At 53.1% G+C, this 14,690-nt stretch overlaps 1 protein-coding gene across 1 annotated transcript in view; it reads right to left on the reverse strand.

Annotated features, from left to right (window-relative positions):
• VAV2 (vav guanine nucleotide exchange factor 2) overlaps positions 1-13,450 on the reverse strand; it is a 124,896-nt gene extending 111,446 nt beyond the window's left edge. Inside the window, exon 1 of the mRNA XM_066201608.1 lies at positions 12,574-13,450. Coding sequence (XP_066057705.1) covers positions 12,574-12,777 — 204 coding nt within the window. The 5' untranslated portion in view covers positions 12,778-13,450. The remainder of the gene's footprint in view (positions 1-12,573) is intronic.
• Positions 13,451-14,690: the final 1,240 nt, after the last annotated feature.

The raw sequence follows: 14,690 nt of genomic DNA on the forward strand, positions 1-14,690 counted from the left end.
CGCCTCAAACCCACAGAACTTTAAAAATCCAACAGTCGTTTGGGGTTGTTTTTCCCCAGAAAAGTTCTGCAGAGGATTTTTTTTTTCTCCCAAAAACACCCAGGGACAGCAGGAGGAGCCCCGGGCTGGGCACAACCTCCATCATCCCCGTTATCCTGGGACTGCAGGGAGCACCACAGGAGGATGGCAGAGCTCAGGAGAGCAGCGTGGGAGAGGCTGGAAATCCACTCCAGTCAAACCCCAAAGACCTGAGCCAGCTCTGGGTGGGCTGAGCAGCCAGAGCCAGGAGGATTTTTGTCCAATTTCTGAGCGAAACCCTCAGTGGGTGGAGGGAGGGGAAGCTCCACATTGATCCTCCAGCTCTCAAATGCGCCAGAGCCAAACCCAAGCAGTTATTAAGGCACCTCGAGCACAGACAAGTCAAACATCTCTTTTTGTGTGGGAGCAGCTCCTCCTGCCTCAGCAGCACCAGAGGCAGGTAATGACAGCCCTGCTCAGGTGAATAACGGGTTTCTGTGGAGGCAGAGCGCTCCTGACACCGTGCCTGTGTCACACCGGATCCTCACACCCTGACACTGTGATTAGAGGAGCTGTCTCTCAAAAAAAACCCTCTAAATCAGAGGGAGAAAAAAACAGCAAAGCAAGATTTGAGCTGTGCTGCTATGTCTGCTCAGAGAAACACAGATTTTCCTGTGAAGAGACCCTGCAAAACCTGGGGGCTGCAGGGGGTTATTCCTTCCCTCTTCAACATCCATGCACACACAGTCCCACCTGTGGCAAGTTCCTCCCTGCCCCTCTGGATTTCTGAGGCTGCTTTCCACCCCCTGAAGTTTTACTCTCACTCCTTTCATTCACATCCAGTTAAATCAGGTGTTTAAAATCGGGTTTTTTTGTCCCCACATAAAGCAGGTAATTCCATTCACTCAGTTCTTGCCGGTGGAGCCCGAGGCTGAACATGGGTTGGCTTCAGTTTAATTTTTGTTGTTTTACAAGGAGGGCAATCCAGAACCTCACCAATCGTTGTTCTGGGATTATAAATTTTAAAACCTGGGCATTTTAAATTCGCTTTCAAGTCTGCGAGGCTTCAGAGAACACTTCAATCACGTTCTGCTGCGTTTCCCCAAAGTGAAGAGAGCAAAGTTTGTCTGCCTTCCCTCGAGGAAAAATTAAACTGACACATCACAGGACTCCAGCAAAAACACCAGGGGAAGGAAGAGTCACAGAAATATTTAACCTCAGTGCTGGGGATGCAGAGCTGTGGGTCAGACCCCTGCCCAGGGATGCTGATCCCTGAGGGTGATGAAGGATGGAGAGGCACCAGCACAGGGAGCACATCCTGGAAGTGCCAACACAAACCTGCAGCTCCCGGTGAGCCAAAGTGCAAGAAAAAAAAAAAAAAGAGACTTTCAGGAGCACAACGTGCAGGGATGCCACCCACCGGACCAGGTGGCTGGGAAAGCAGAGTTATTCCCAGAGATATTAAATATTCCCCCGCACACAGCCAGCCTGACCCAGGCTCATCTGGCAGATCCAGCCTTCTAAAAGAACCTAAAGGCGGCAAGAAGTACTCCTGGCTTTGGGTGAAATGACAAAACAAAGGGCACTCAAAGGAGCCTCAAATCCCACCAGAGCCCCACAGCCCAGCCCCGTCCTTTCCCACTGCCAAGGAACAGATTTTGCCCACGCTGCCAAAATTACCAGGAGCTATGAAAAACGCACTGAGGCTTCATCTCCCATCAATAAATTCATTTATTTTTTCTATAGAGGCTCTCCCCCCACCCCGGCAGCTGTATGCTAATTCCCCCTCAGCACTGCATTATTATCACTTGGAACAGATGTTGCAGCCACTCCAAAATCTGGAGGTTACAAAAACTATTAACCTAAGCTGGGCTGAGCTGGGGAGGGGGTGAGGAGGAGGAGGAGGAGGAGGAGGAGGAGGAGGAGGAGGGGACAGCTCAGCCCTGTCCTTCTGCCACTGGTCCCAGCCAGGCTTTGCTCCCCCTGCTCCAGCTCAGCACTCACAGCAACGACGGGATCCCAAACTAATCCACAAAAAACGCCCCCCAAATCTCATAAACCGAATTTAAAGAGATCAAGGGAGATGCTGGGATTCACTTGCTCCCAAAACTCAGAGAAATTAGCTACAAGATCCCCCGTGCGTTTTCAACTGGGCACAAATGGGGATGCAATCAGATATTTGGGGTTTTGGGGGGGTTTTTTTGGAGGTGTCTTTGATGGGGGGGCGTGTGCAAACAAAGTCATTTCAACCCCAGATAAATCCAACTGCGCAAGGTTTAGCATTCCCCATGGAGTTGCTTTCTCCAGAGCAGCCCAGTGTGGCTCCTGGAGTAATTAATGCCAGAATCTATTTATGACCTTTGAATAAATTGTTCTTTTCTGAAGGGAAAGCTGTTAAACACGTTAGCAAATATAATTAAGAGGGGAGGGTGGGGGGGGGAGGATGACAAAAATCTGGAATTAAATCTCTCCTAATTAGAAATGCTTCTTGCAACAACCTGGCTAAAAACCCCACTCTCAGGCAGATACTGTAGCTTCATTAAAGCCTCCTCATTACCCTTCCCGAGATAACCCAGCTGCCAATAGGAGGAAAAGTCACTTCTAACCTTGGTCACCTCTAAGAAAATAAATTAAAAAAAAGATATTTAGGTGTTCTCCGTGTGGGGAGAGCTTGGGGACGTGCACCTGGACACGCTGAGGGTGGAAAACGCAGCGAGGGAGAAGCAGAAGGGTTGTGTGGCCTCTCACCCCGTGACCAAAGGAACAGGTCTGGCTGCTCAGGGTATCTGACCACGTTTTCTGCACCTCAGGTGAAGTTCTCAGCGGTGGGACGCAGATTGCATCACCCAAGCGGCCAAAGCTGCAGGGAGTGGCAGCAGTGGGAGGTGGGAAAGCCCTTGGAAGTGTCCTGCCTCCATCAGGGTGAGCATCCCAACCCCTGGAGAGCCCAAAAACTGATGGATGAGGAAAGGGTTAAAGCGAGGCAACAAATCTGTGATGCCACCACGGAGCCTGTGACCTGGAGACCCGCTCAGGGAGGATTCACATCTGGCAAGATCCCCAGGTTAAACTTTTTAATTATTTCAGAAAGTCCTTCCAAACACTCAATTTTTTTCTGCAGAAATATTTGTGCTCCAGCCATGCCCACTCCTGAACCCGCAGTGGGCTCCACAAACAAAAGCTGGGAGATGCCCAGAGAGCCAGCCAGGGGGAGGGATGCACAGGAGGGGCAGGGAAACCTCCCTGGGAATATCCACTCCCAGCACACAGTCTGGACAGCTCAGCAAACCTCACACTCCACGCCCTGCAACCTCACCCTGAAAAATTCACCTTTTTACAGGCTGCCCCACACTCCCAACCTTCCTCCTGGGATGGTTCCTGCTGGGCTGGCTCCATGCCCCTCAATCCCTTGACCATACAACGTTTTTAGGTCTATCTTGCAGCACCCAGGGCCACGCTGTGCTGAACAGCTGCTGCTCCGGCAGCAATTCCCAGAAAACAGCCCCCAAACCCTGAACCCTGCAGCAGCAGCAGGAAAATAAAGATATAGAAGCTGATCTATAAAGGGAGAAAAAAAAAATCCCACAAACTCCTCTGCTGGGTTTATTAGGGAATCTTCTGGTTTATTTTCTGTTTAAAGCCACAATTCTCCCACAGCTATGGGAGGAAAAGTCTCTTCTTTTTTTTTTTTTTTTTTTTTGTCTCCTCCCCCTCTCCAAGGCTCACCAGTGATTTTCTTGGAAGATCACTCACATGAGAAAGTGCTTCCCATAAACACAAAGGGTCTGGATGTGCACACAAGCCTGTCCCAATGCTGTGCACATTTCCTGTCCTGGGGCCATGCCACTCAGCCTGGGATTTCCAGCCTTTAACACACTCCAGCTCTTAAAGAAATACAACTTTATTTACATATAAATACATTCCTGTATTTCACACCTCTATCTCTAGCCCGTATTTTATATATAAAACATATTTATACCATCACAGATCTATCTCCCATCCTCACTGCCTCTGCCACAAAGCCCAACCTCCCAAGGAGCAAAGCTCTGCTTTAGGAAAAACCTGTATCCTGCACGGACCTGGGTGCTCTGAGAGCATTCCAAGCCCTGACAAACCCAAAGGAGCCAAAAAAACTCATGCTGGAAAACAAAACCAGCAAAAAGATCTCTGTGCTGGGCAAGGATACAGGACAGACCCTGCCATGGGCTTTTCCTGCAGGAGCTCTGTCAGGGAGCACAGGGAGGGCCCTGCTCCCAGCCTGGCTGGACATTTGTTCTCTGAGTCCCGTGGATTTTCACGGATAATTCTGCGTTTGTGGTGCTGAACACAAATCACTGCTCCTGCTCCTCCCCTTCCCCAGCCACAAACCTCCTCTGTTCCCTCCTCGGCCCCCTTCGAATACCAGATGTTCCATTTAGCTGTAAACCACCATAAAACTCGACAAAAGATACGAATGCTACAAAAGAGCCAATTTACCACCCCCCACCCCCCCCCCCACTCCTCCATCAGCGTTAAGGCGAATGCTGGAGGAGAAAAAGCAAATTTCCTCTACGGGAACCTTTTAACCTTCCCCCTTCTCCTCGTTTACCAAATCCTGGTGGTTTGGGGGGCCAAAGCGAGGGCAGGCACAGGCTCAGGCTCCCTGGTGGAGCACCAAGGGACAGCCCAGAGAGGCACAAACCACTCCCAGCACATCCAAAGGCAGCTGGCAGCATCTCCCTGTGCCAAACCAGCCTCGTCACCTGAATGCTGAATTATATTTAACTACTGACATGACATACGTAAATAATTACAGGCATGGTCTGGGAGAGGGCACTGTGCGAGATGGGAGATGATTCCCAAGTCCAGCAAGCCTGGAAAACCCAATCCTGAGAAGCCCAGAGGCGTCAGGGTGAATAAAATCTGATTTTCTGGTGGGTCTTTGCCACGGGCAACGCCACGGAGTCCATTGACTCCACGAGGAGCAGAAGTCAGGATATGAGTCAGGCTGGTGGCTTTCCAAGGAGGCAGAGGAGGCTCTTCCAGCTGAATCCTGGCTGTCCAGACAGGGCAGGCCCACGGGTTACAAAACAGGAAGAGATTCCACATCACCTCCTCAGAGACACGGGCGCTGGGCAGAGCAGGGACAAGGGGCAGGGGCATCCTTTGTCCTGGGCCAGGACATCAGGGTCAAGCTACTGCTGGGGGACTCCAGAGAAGGGAGCCAAAAAGCGTCCAGAAAGATCCAAAGAGGTGGCCAACAAATCTGCTCTGCAGGACTTGTGAGACAAGGCTGGGAAATGTGATGGCCAAACTGCTCTGCAGTGACCTTCCTGAGGAGGACTGATGTTCTCCCAGAGCCTCCACACACCGGCAAACTGATCCATCTGCACCTGTTATTTTTTACAATTCCTCCACGGTGGATGGCTTTAGGCAGAGCACAAACACCCTCTGACACAGGAGGAGGGGACCCAGACAGATCCAAACCCGAAAAAACCCTTCCAGCTTAGGGCATCTTAAGCTAAACCTTACTGTTAACACAGACCAGACTCCAGGGCTGGGCTAGTCCAGGATCCCAAACACTCCCAGAAGCACCGAAAGTGCAGGGAAAAAACAAATCACAGCCGGAGGGAGCTCAGCAGAGTCACAAACCCCAGAGACACCTGCAGAGCAGCGCGGATTTGTTATGCACAAAGTTCTGTGGCTCTGTTTGTCACCTCCACCTGCACCAAGGGCAGCCAGGAAGGGGAGCCCAGCCCTGCCTGTCCATCCCCTGGATATCTGGGAGGCTCCAGAGGGTGGAGGGCAGAGTTAGATCATGGGGTGAAGCACAGCCCTGAGCTGCAACCAAAGAAAACACCAGGCAGGGAAGAAAAGTCACTTTGATTAGAAACAGACCTTTCTACCAGGCGTTTTCCCTGAAGGGGAGATACAAGAGTAATTTCATCAAGGCAGAGCCTGGAGTTGTCAAAGGCAGCCTGAGATTCAGCTGCCCTGAGAAGGGAAGGTCCTTCCCCTCCTGTAAAAGCAGCACTGAGGTTTAGAACCAGCAGCACACAGCGCAGGTGAACCTGGGTGGCTGCTGGGTGACCCAGGAGCCACCCTGAGCCCAAATTCCATCCCTGGGGCTGCTGCTGACAGCAGAGCTGGGGGTGACACTGCAGGGACAGCAGTCACCAGCAGCCCCAGGGCTCTGAGGGGATGCTGCAGGGACAGCTGGGCAGACAGATGGACTCAGCACGAACAGGACAGGGTCACCCTGATGGGCACTGAGCAAGCCTTGGGGTGGGAGCAGAGCTCTGAGAAACTGAAAAAAAGCAGCCACAGGATTGTCTGAAGATCACTGGAAGTCCGAAGGAGCAAAGTGATGGTGAGAGTGGTGTGAGGAAATAAAAATTTATATTAAAAAAAACCCAAAAAAATGCTGCACAGCTCAAAGAAGGTGGATCCGTGCTTTAAGAGTCAAAGAAGAGTCTTCATTTCCCAAGCTCACTGAATTTACCAGCCTCCATCAATCCTCTCCAGCCCAACACAGGCACCTCAGAGCCCTGCACCCTAAATCAGTGGGATCCTGATCCTCCCAGCCCAGCTCTGTCCCAAAAAGCCCCAGCCCAGGCTGTTGGGATTTTTGGGATGAGCACATTCGATCCGTTTCCCAACACAGCTTGAGGGGAGTCAAGTGGAGAAGGGAAGCAGCTCCAACACTGGGAAGAGGCTTTGTCTCACTAAGAAACGACAAAGAAACGGATCAAAAACTTGCCCTCGGGTCAGTCTGAAGCAACATTTCTGTCCCTGCCAAAAACCAGGTCCCTTCTGGCTCCAGATGAGCGGAAGGAAAAGGGTCCACATCCCACCTCACACAATCCACCCCGAATTCCCTGATTTCCCTAATTCCTCACCCAACTGAGACCCAGCCAAGGCAGCTGAGCGATGCCAGCGCCAAAAACAACCCTCCTCTTCCTCCCTGGAGGGACCCAGCCCCGAGGCACCTCCTGCTCCTGGCACAGCACCCCGGATCACCACCGGGCAGGATGGACCAGCCAAGCGTTTTTTACAGCCCATCAGCAGGCTGCCGGGAGAGCTGGCCGCTTCCAAGCTCGGTCCCAGCTTGAAAAACGACCAAAATTTCCTTTTCTTCTTTTTTTTTTTTTTTTTTTTTTTTTTTGGTTTTGTGTTTTTAAAGGCATCTATTCATTCAAGAGCCCCGTCGTTGCCGGTAGGTGTTTAACGCAGGTATTTAGCTCTCATCCGTCATTCAAGCGGCACGGTGGGGGGGGAGAAAAAAAAAGAGAAAGAATAAAAAGTTTTCGCTGCTTTTCAGGCTGCTTGGCAGAGCCCTCAGCATCCATCCAACACTCCCCACCTTCTCCTGCCCCACCGGAATATTTATGAGCCTTCAGCTGCAGGTTCAGTCGGGTCCTTCGACCTCAGAGGGCCACGAAGAGGGTCCTACCCCTGCTGACACAAGGTTTTAGGGCTCTGCTTGGCGCCCAGAGCGGGGCTGGGCAGGAAGAGTGGGAGCAGCTCCTGTTTTTGCAAGGAGCTGGACACACAGAGCACCTTTCTTCCCTTTGTGAGGCTCAGCACATCCAAAAAGGAAGTCAGTGAGACACAGTAAACAGGGATATGTAACGAGGCCATTTTTACAGCTTTTTTTTTTTTTTTTTTTTTTTTTTGGAACAGAACTCAGTTTCAAAAGGCAGAGAGTAAATTAAAAAAAAAAAAAATAAATAAAAGAAGCCAGAGGAGCTGAGCAGGGTAAATCAGAGTGGCTCAAAGATCTTGCTCAAAGAACCCACCCCGATGATGCTGAATTATATTTAACTACTATCATGACATATGGAGGTAATTACAAGCGTCGTAGCTGTAAAGCCTTCGAAGTGGCGACGTTAAAAACCCCCAAAGCCTCGTGAATAATCACCTGCACCAAAACCACTCCAGGCTGTGCCTCCATCCCCCCCCCCGTACCTGGGGGAGGCTCCGAGCCACCTGCTCCCAGGTGTCACAGCAAAACCAGCAATAAACAGGATTTTGGTGGCAAATGAAGAGAAAAAAACAACAGGCAGGGAGGAATGACAGCTCAGCCGGGCGTGGGGCGTTGCAGCCATCAATCCTGGCAGGCAGTTTGTCTGCCTGGATCCTCGACAAGAGCAAAGCAGAGCGGTGGGCAGCCCCAGCCATCTCTCCAATTACCTTTGCTGCCTCTCATCAGCCCCCAGAGCCCCAACCAAACCTCCAGGCGCCGCAGGGAGGGGTGGGTTTCCCCTCTGGAGAGATGTCAATATGCTTCAAAATATGAATCCTTAATGGGGACTGGCCATTACTGCTAACTTGGGGTCTGTGCACGGCCCAAGGCGTTCGTTCTGTGGCTGCTTCCCTTCCCGAATCCAGGAGGTTCTGGAGCAGGGAAAAGAAAGATATTCACCCTCTGAGAAGGGGTGAGCGCAGTGTGGTGTCTGCGGGAGCCTTGATATTAAATCACAAATCACACCACAACAGCTTCGTGTGGGCAGCGATTCCCACCTCCCTCAACACACAGAGAGGGGCTCAGGGGTTTGGGGCAGGGTGTTATTACTTCTTTCTCAATTAATCCATTTAATTCTCCCTCAAATTAACCCATTTTTCTTCAGCTGCACGGACTGGGAGCAGAACTGCCCTTCACAGCATCCCCACCAGGCTGAGCTCATCCCCCCAGGCACCTTCAGCCTCCTGGGGCAGATTTTGATGGTTTTTTGGTGGGTTTAGGTGGGTTTTTTTGGGGGGATCCTCATGGTTTTGGTAGCCCTGGGTGGATTTTGGTGGGCTGAACCAGCAGAGGAGAGGTAGGGATCACGAAATTCCCAGACCTCCCCCAGTTTTCCTGGAGAATTCCTGATCAGCTCCCCCCACACTTGCAAAGGTGTCTGGCACAGCTGGTGCAGCCCCCCACGAGGTCTCTGCTCCTGCAGCAGGCTTCCCTCCAAACACATCCAAGGCCCTGTCAGGAAGGATTAATTTTATCTAAGACAAATGCCAAAAAAAAAAGGAAAAAGGAAAACCTCACAAAACTCACAGCACCAAGTATCAACCTCGCCCAAGCACGCAGGTGTTTTATTGCACCCATATTTTTTTATGCTGAAACACGAGTGGCGAGTCATTTAATTTGTATTTGACCAGACACTTAACAAAATTAAGATTCAAACCTGATTATTGATGAAAACGCAAAGCTTAAAGATCTCCATCTCGCTCACAAGAGCAGCTGTAGCACAGAGTGACAGAAGACTGGAATTAGGAAGGGGAATGGGAAGAGGAGTGGGGTTTGGGGCAGGGGGGACACAGGGAATGCAAACCAGAGGGCTCCTACCTTGCTCCCGTGTGCAAATCCAGATTTGCATCACACTCTCCCAGCTGGCTGCAAAATCCCCCTGAGTGACAGCCCCAAAACTCCAGTCACAGTGACAGACATAATGATCAATCAGCACCCAGGGCAATCACCCTCGTGCCACTTCCCAGCTCTCCAGAAACAGCCTCTGCAGCAAAAGCAACGAGCAGAAATGAAGTTTTTTCAGTCCAGGCTCGTCCAAACCGGCCTCACATCCAGCGACTCTCAGAAGAGAGCTGGTTTTCAAGATTGCTTTTCCTGTTTATTTTCTTGGCCACTCTGGAAGTTCTTTGGGTCATCCCATCCTCCCAGGCACCCAGCAAACACCAGATTTGGGGGCTGAGAACAAGAAAATAAAGCAAATTTCAGAGTGCAACCTAACGGGGTGATTTGCCTCATTTATTTAATTAAGCATCATGTATTAAAGTCCTGCTGCAGAGATGATCTCTCTGCTGAACCAGCACAGGGAGGTTTTGTGAGGAGTTTTTTGGGAGGACAGGGACACCAGCCCATCTCTCCACACCAGCCCCTGCAGCCTCCCTGAGCTGCCAAGGCTCCAACCTCACCTCGCAGGAAAAACAAATCAGCATGGAAAGGGATTAAAAAAATAACACACAAGTGCCTGGATCTCAAAGAGTTCCTGCACAGAGATGTGATTTCACCTCTGGCCTTTGAAATGCTGCTCACCCCCGGCAAAAATGTGTTTCTCATCACACACCTGCACAGCCCCACTTAATTCAGCGGGAAAGGTGGATGACAGAGCGTGGCTGGGTGTTTCAAGTCTAGCACAAGCGCCGTGTCCCCTGGCATTTTACCTGATTAATAACAACAGGAGCTCTCTAGTGAGGCAGACAGCTGGGTAGCCAGTCCAGCCAGCCAGGAAAAATCTGCATTTATCATCAGAAACAACCTCTGAAGTTCCTCGCGCATCCCTACCCCGTGTCTGAGCACATCCCAGCCAGGTGACACAGATGGGTTCCCACATTACTCCTCTGAAATTTGGCCTGGAGACACTGAACTGCTCCCCCAGAGCCACAGCAGGCCTGGGGCATCCCAGGGGTGTTTGTCCCCTCTGTGGGTGGGCTCAGCCCCTTCCTCCCTGGGCTGCCAGTGCAGCAGAAGGTGCCTTTGACCACTCTGGGAAGAATTCCCAAACCCAGGAATTACCAAAAGAGCACCAAAGAAATCAAATATAAAGGCTGACTCCTGAGTGGTTTGGGTCCCATCCTGGCTGAGACATCAGCTGAGCCTCCCCAGAGCACCCACTCCCACGGCAGGCGATGCCCTGCAGGTCCTGTGGGCTCAGCTCCGTGCTGCTCCCCTCTAACGAGCTGATTTTCGGAGAGAGGGCCACCAAAGCCATCCCCATCAGCCCCCTCACACACCCCCTAAAGCTGTGAAAGCAGCCAGGTGGGAGAAGCAAAAAGCAATTTTATTACAGACAGCAGGGCTGTAAACTCTCCCCTGCAACCAGCAAGGACAGCAAGAGCCTCCTCTCCAAACCGCCGCGGGACCCTCCCTGGATCACAGCTCCCACAGAACCAGAGTTTAGGTTGGAAAAGCCCTCTAAGATCGAGCCCATAACCCAGCAAAATCTGCCACCAAACCACGTCCCCAAGTGCCACTTCTTTAAACCCACTCTGGCCTCCCCACACAGCAGCTACAGCACCAAAACTGGCTTTGTAGGAGTACAGTATTTCCTGAAAAAACCCCAAAAAAACCCCCAAAACACAGTGTGCCATTCTCCGCACGTTCTAGGGAAGCTCCAGCCCTCCGCATCCACGGCTCCCGCACGGCAGTTTATATTTGGAAACATCAGCCCGAGCGGAAAACAGTTTGATCAGTTCAGAAAGCCAAGAGGAAATCTCCCAGCATTGTTCCACCCCGGGAAGAGGCATCAGGACGTGTTATTTATCCCGGGCCGCTTTCACCACACGGCTGGGGATTCCCATCCCGGTGCTTTGCGGGATCAAGGACATCCTGACAGCGAAGTGCCCTTTGCTACTCCCCCAAAGAGGGGCTCCAAATTTGTGCTCAGCCACAGCAGCCACCCCAGCACACGCGGTTGTGTCTTGCTGGGTGAAGGGGACAAACAGCTGGAAAAAAAAAAAAAAAAACCAACCACATTGCCCTGGAAGGAAACTCCAGCGGAAAAAGGGAGAGGGGTTTGCTTTCACAGCACAGGAACCGAGCTCATGCGGGCATTGGAGGTTATTTATCCTTGAAGGCTTCAGCGAAGTTAAACACAGAAAAGTTTCCCTTCGATTTCACCGCTAGAACCTGTTGTTCCAAAATAAAAGGCGACACTCTGAAATGAGCTTATCAACACAGGGGCTGGCCGGCGGGCAGGGCACAACCCCCCATTTCATTTGTTTCTAATCGATTTCACTTCCCGATTCCCATGCAAATACCTACAGCTCAGCTTGCAAAAAAACACCAGCGGAGCATTTAGACCCAAAACAACCTGAGCTGATTTTACTTCTTTTTTTTCTTTTTTTTTTTTTTTCCGTTTGTTGAAGCCTCCCTCCACCAAACCAACCAGGAACTAGAAACACTTCCAAGGATGGAGCCCTTTTAAGGAACCCAAAGGCACGATGAGAGCCGGCCAAAGGACAGGGCAAGGGGGTCGGGATGCAATTGGGGTCCCTGACATGAGCCCCCCATCACCTCCCGCCCCGGAGCAGCTGCGGGGATGCAGCACCGGGGCTCGGGCACGGCACTTGCCTCGCTCCCTGCCCGGCAGAGCACCAGAACTTCGCGTGTTTTCATAAATTTATTCATTTATTTTGCTTTCAGTCTCCCCAGCCAAAGTTTCGTCCCGGCGCCCGCTCCTCCCGCACATCTCAGACGAACCAGCGCCTCCATGAAAACCCCGAATAATCCCATCTCCTCCTCTCAGCCTCTGTTAATTTGCTTTTGTTTCGCCATGACTGTAAACACAAGGGGGACGTTTCCCCTCCTTGCCGGGGTGTTCTCTCCCCGCCCCGCAGCCTTTCCCATGCGGCTCCCCCGGCGTTGGACCGGCGAGAAACCGGGGGGATAAAGCCTGGGAGGGGCTGCCGGGCATCGGGGAGGTGAACACAGAGGGTTTCACACTCATCCCATCCTATTCCATCCCCGCATCCCCAAGTTGCGCGAGAGCAACAGGGATCCAGGCGCTCCTGGGGGTTCCCCACCCGACCACCCCGTCCATCCATCGCTCCCCTCCCTCCTACCTGGGACATCTGCGGCCTGAAGTTGATGTCCTTGAGGTCGATGGAGCCGGGGGAGAGGTTGTGGAGCAGCTGGCACAGCAGCACCCCGTCCCGCAGCGCCTGCGCCAGGTCGAAGACCACCGCCGAGGGCCAGACCACCCGGTGGTTCGGGGGCAAAACTTTGCAGTCGATGAGCCAGCGGCCGCACTGCCGCCACTCCTCCATGGCTGCGGTCTGCTGGATCCCTCCGGCCTTCCTCCTCCTCCTCCTCCTCCTCCTCCTCCTGCCGGCGCTCAGGGGCCGCGGGCAGCTGCCCGAGGGGCCGCAGTGCTCGGCGGCTCCGCGCTACCGCCCCGCTCCATCGCCGCCCGCCGGCCCCGAGAGCATCGCTCCGCGCCGGGGCTGCGAGCGGGAGGAGGAGGAGGAGGAAGAGGAGGAGGAGGAAGGAGGGCGGCGCGGAGTTTTCCGGCGGAGGGCTGCCCCTGCCCCCGCTGCGGCCCCACCGCCTGGGTCGGGGTTAGGCGCGCCGCATCCTCCGGGAACAAAGCGGCGGACGGACAGACGGACGGACGGACGGACACCGCGCACGGCGGGGCCGCCCCCCGCGCAACTCCGCGGCGCTGCCCTGTGGAAACTTGCGCCGCTGAGGGACCCTACCTGCGCGGCCGAGGCGGGGAGCCGCCGTGGGTGCGAGTTTTCTGCCCGCCCCGGGCGGCGGAGCAGCCCCCGACCCGCCCCCGGTCCGCCCCGCCGCCCCTTTGTCTGCGGGAGCCCGGGCTGCCGGCGGGGGCGGGGGGCGTTTCGCCACGCTTTGGCTCGCAGCCCGCTTGCTTTCTTTTTCCTCCCCAATATTTTTTCTTCCTTTTCCCCTCCCTTTTGAAATTTTTCCCGGTTTTCTTTCCTTTTTTTTTTTCCTCCCCCCTTCCTCGCCCCCCCCCCCCCCCTCCCTTGTCGTATCCCTCGCTCCCTCCCTCTCCGCTGCCGCTCCTCTCGCTGTTCCGGGAAAGCCGCCCAGAGCCCCGGTGCTGCTTCGCTGTCCTCACCACCGGGTTTTGTGGGGTCCCCCGGTCCCCCCCAGGCCCGCGGGCAGCGGCGGGAGCGGTGCCGGGGTTCCCCCGCCTCCCCGGGGCCGCACACACGCACACAGACCCCGCTTTGTCTGACCGCTCGCTGCCGCTCGTCATCCCGTGTTTGGGTTGCAAACACTGCAGCGGGGATGTTTAACCCAAACAAGCGATCGTGTTCCTTGACTTTCAAACGGCAGGACGACTCGTATAATTAATTACCAGTGTATTTATTAAAAAAACAAACAAACAAACAAACAAAAACACAACCCCTCGACTCTCAGGCATTAAGTCCTTTGGCAGCAAACTCTTGAAAAAATCTCTAATTTTCACCGGTGGCTTCCTTCCAAATCAGCGCGGCTTAGAACAGCCTCTTTTCAAATCTGGTCTGAGTTTTCTTCCGAGATCCTCTCCCCAGAGTTTGCCGATTAATTTCCAGCCCGGCTTTCCAGATAGCCAAAACCGGAAGCCGGGACTGGGACGAAGGGAAGCTATTAACCTGGATGTCAAACAAATGCAACACTAATCTCTTCCAAATGGAGCCGAGCGGAGATAAAGGAGAAAGAGCAACTCCACAAGCCACGAGCCTTCGTTTTCAATCTAGGAAGGAAGGATCTCTCTCCGAAGAACAGAAAACAAATGTTTAATATTCCAAGGAAAGTTTGGGGGGTTTTTTTGAGAAGGAATTGTTTCATGGCTGCGCACAGCTCGGCCCGGCTGTGCCCCTGGGCCAGGGCAGGGTTTGAACAGCTCGATCCAAGTGGGAGCAGCATCCACACGCTCCAGCCTCACCGTCAGAGCTGCGCCCTGCCCTGGGAGTATTCAGATCCCAGCCCACACTCCCCATACCCTGAGGAGGTGCTTTCTCACAGTGATTTTCTTGATCTTTCAGTTCTTCACCGAGCGTTTCTGCCCTCCAACAGCACCCATGGGCAGGAATCACGAGGCTACTGAAGGCGGTGGAGCCGTGCCAGGGATAATTTGGGTTGACTGGGGACCAGCCTGCCATGTGAGGTCAGGTCTGTAGGTAGATGGCAACAGAGGAGTTTATTATACATGCATAACTAAAGCTGC

Source organism: Chamaea fasciata, unplaced genomic scaffold, assembly GCF_029207755.1.
Source record: "Chamaea fasciata isolate MVZ Bird 193981 ecotype frontalis unplaced genomic scaffold, bChaFas1.0.hap1 SCAF_20, whole genome shotgun sequence".
NCBI lineage: Eukaryota > Metazoa > Chordata > Aves > Passeriformes > Sylviidae > Chamaea > Chamaea fasciata.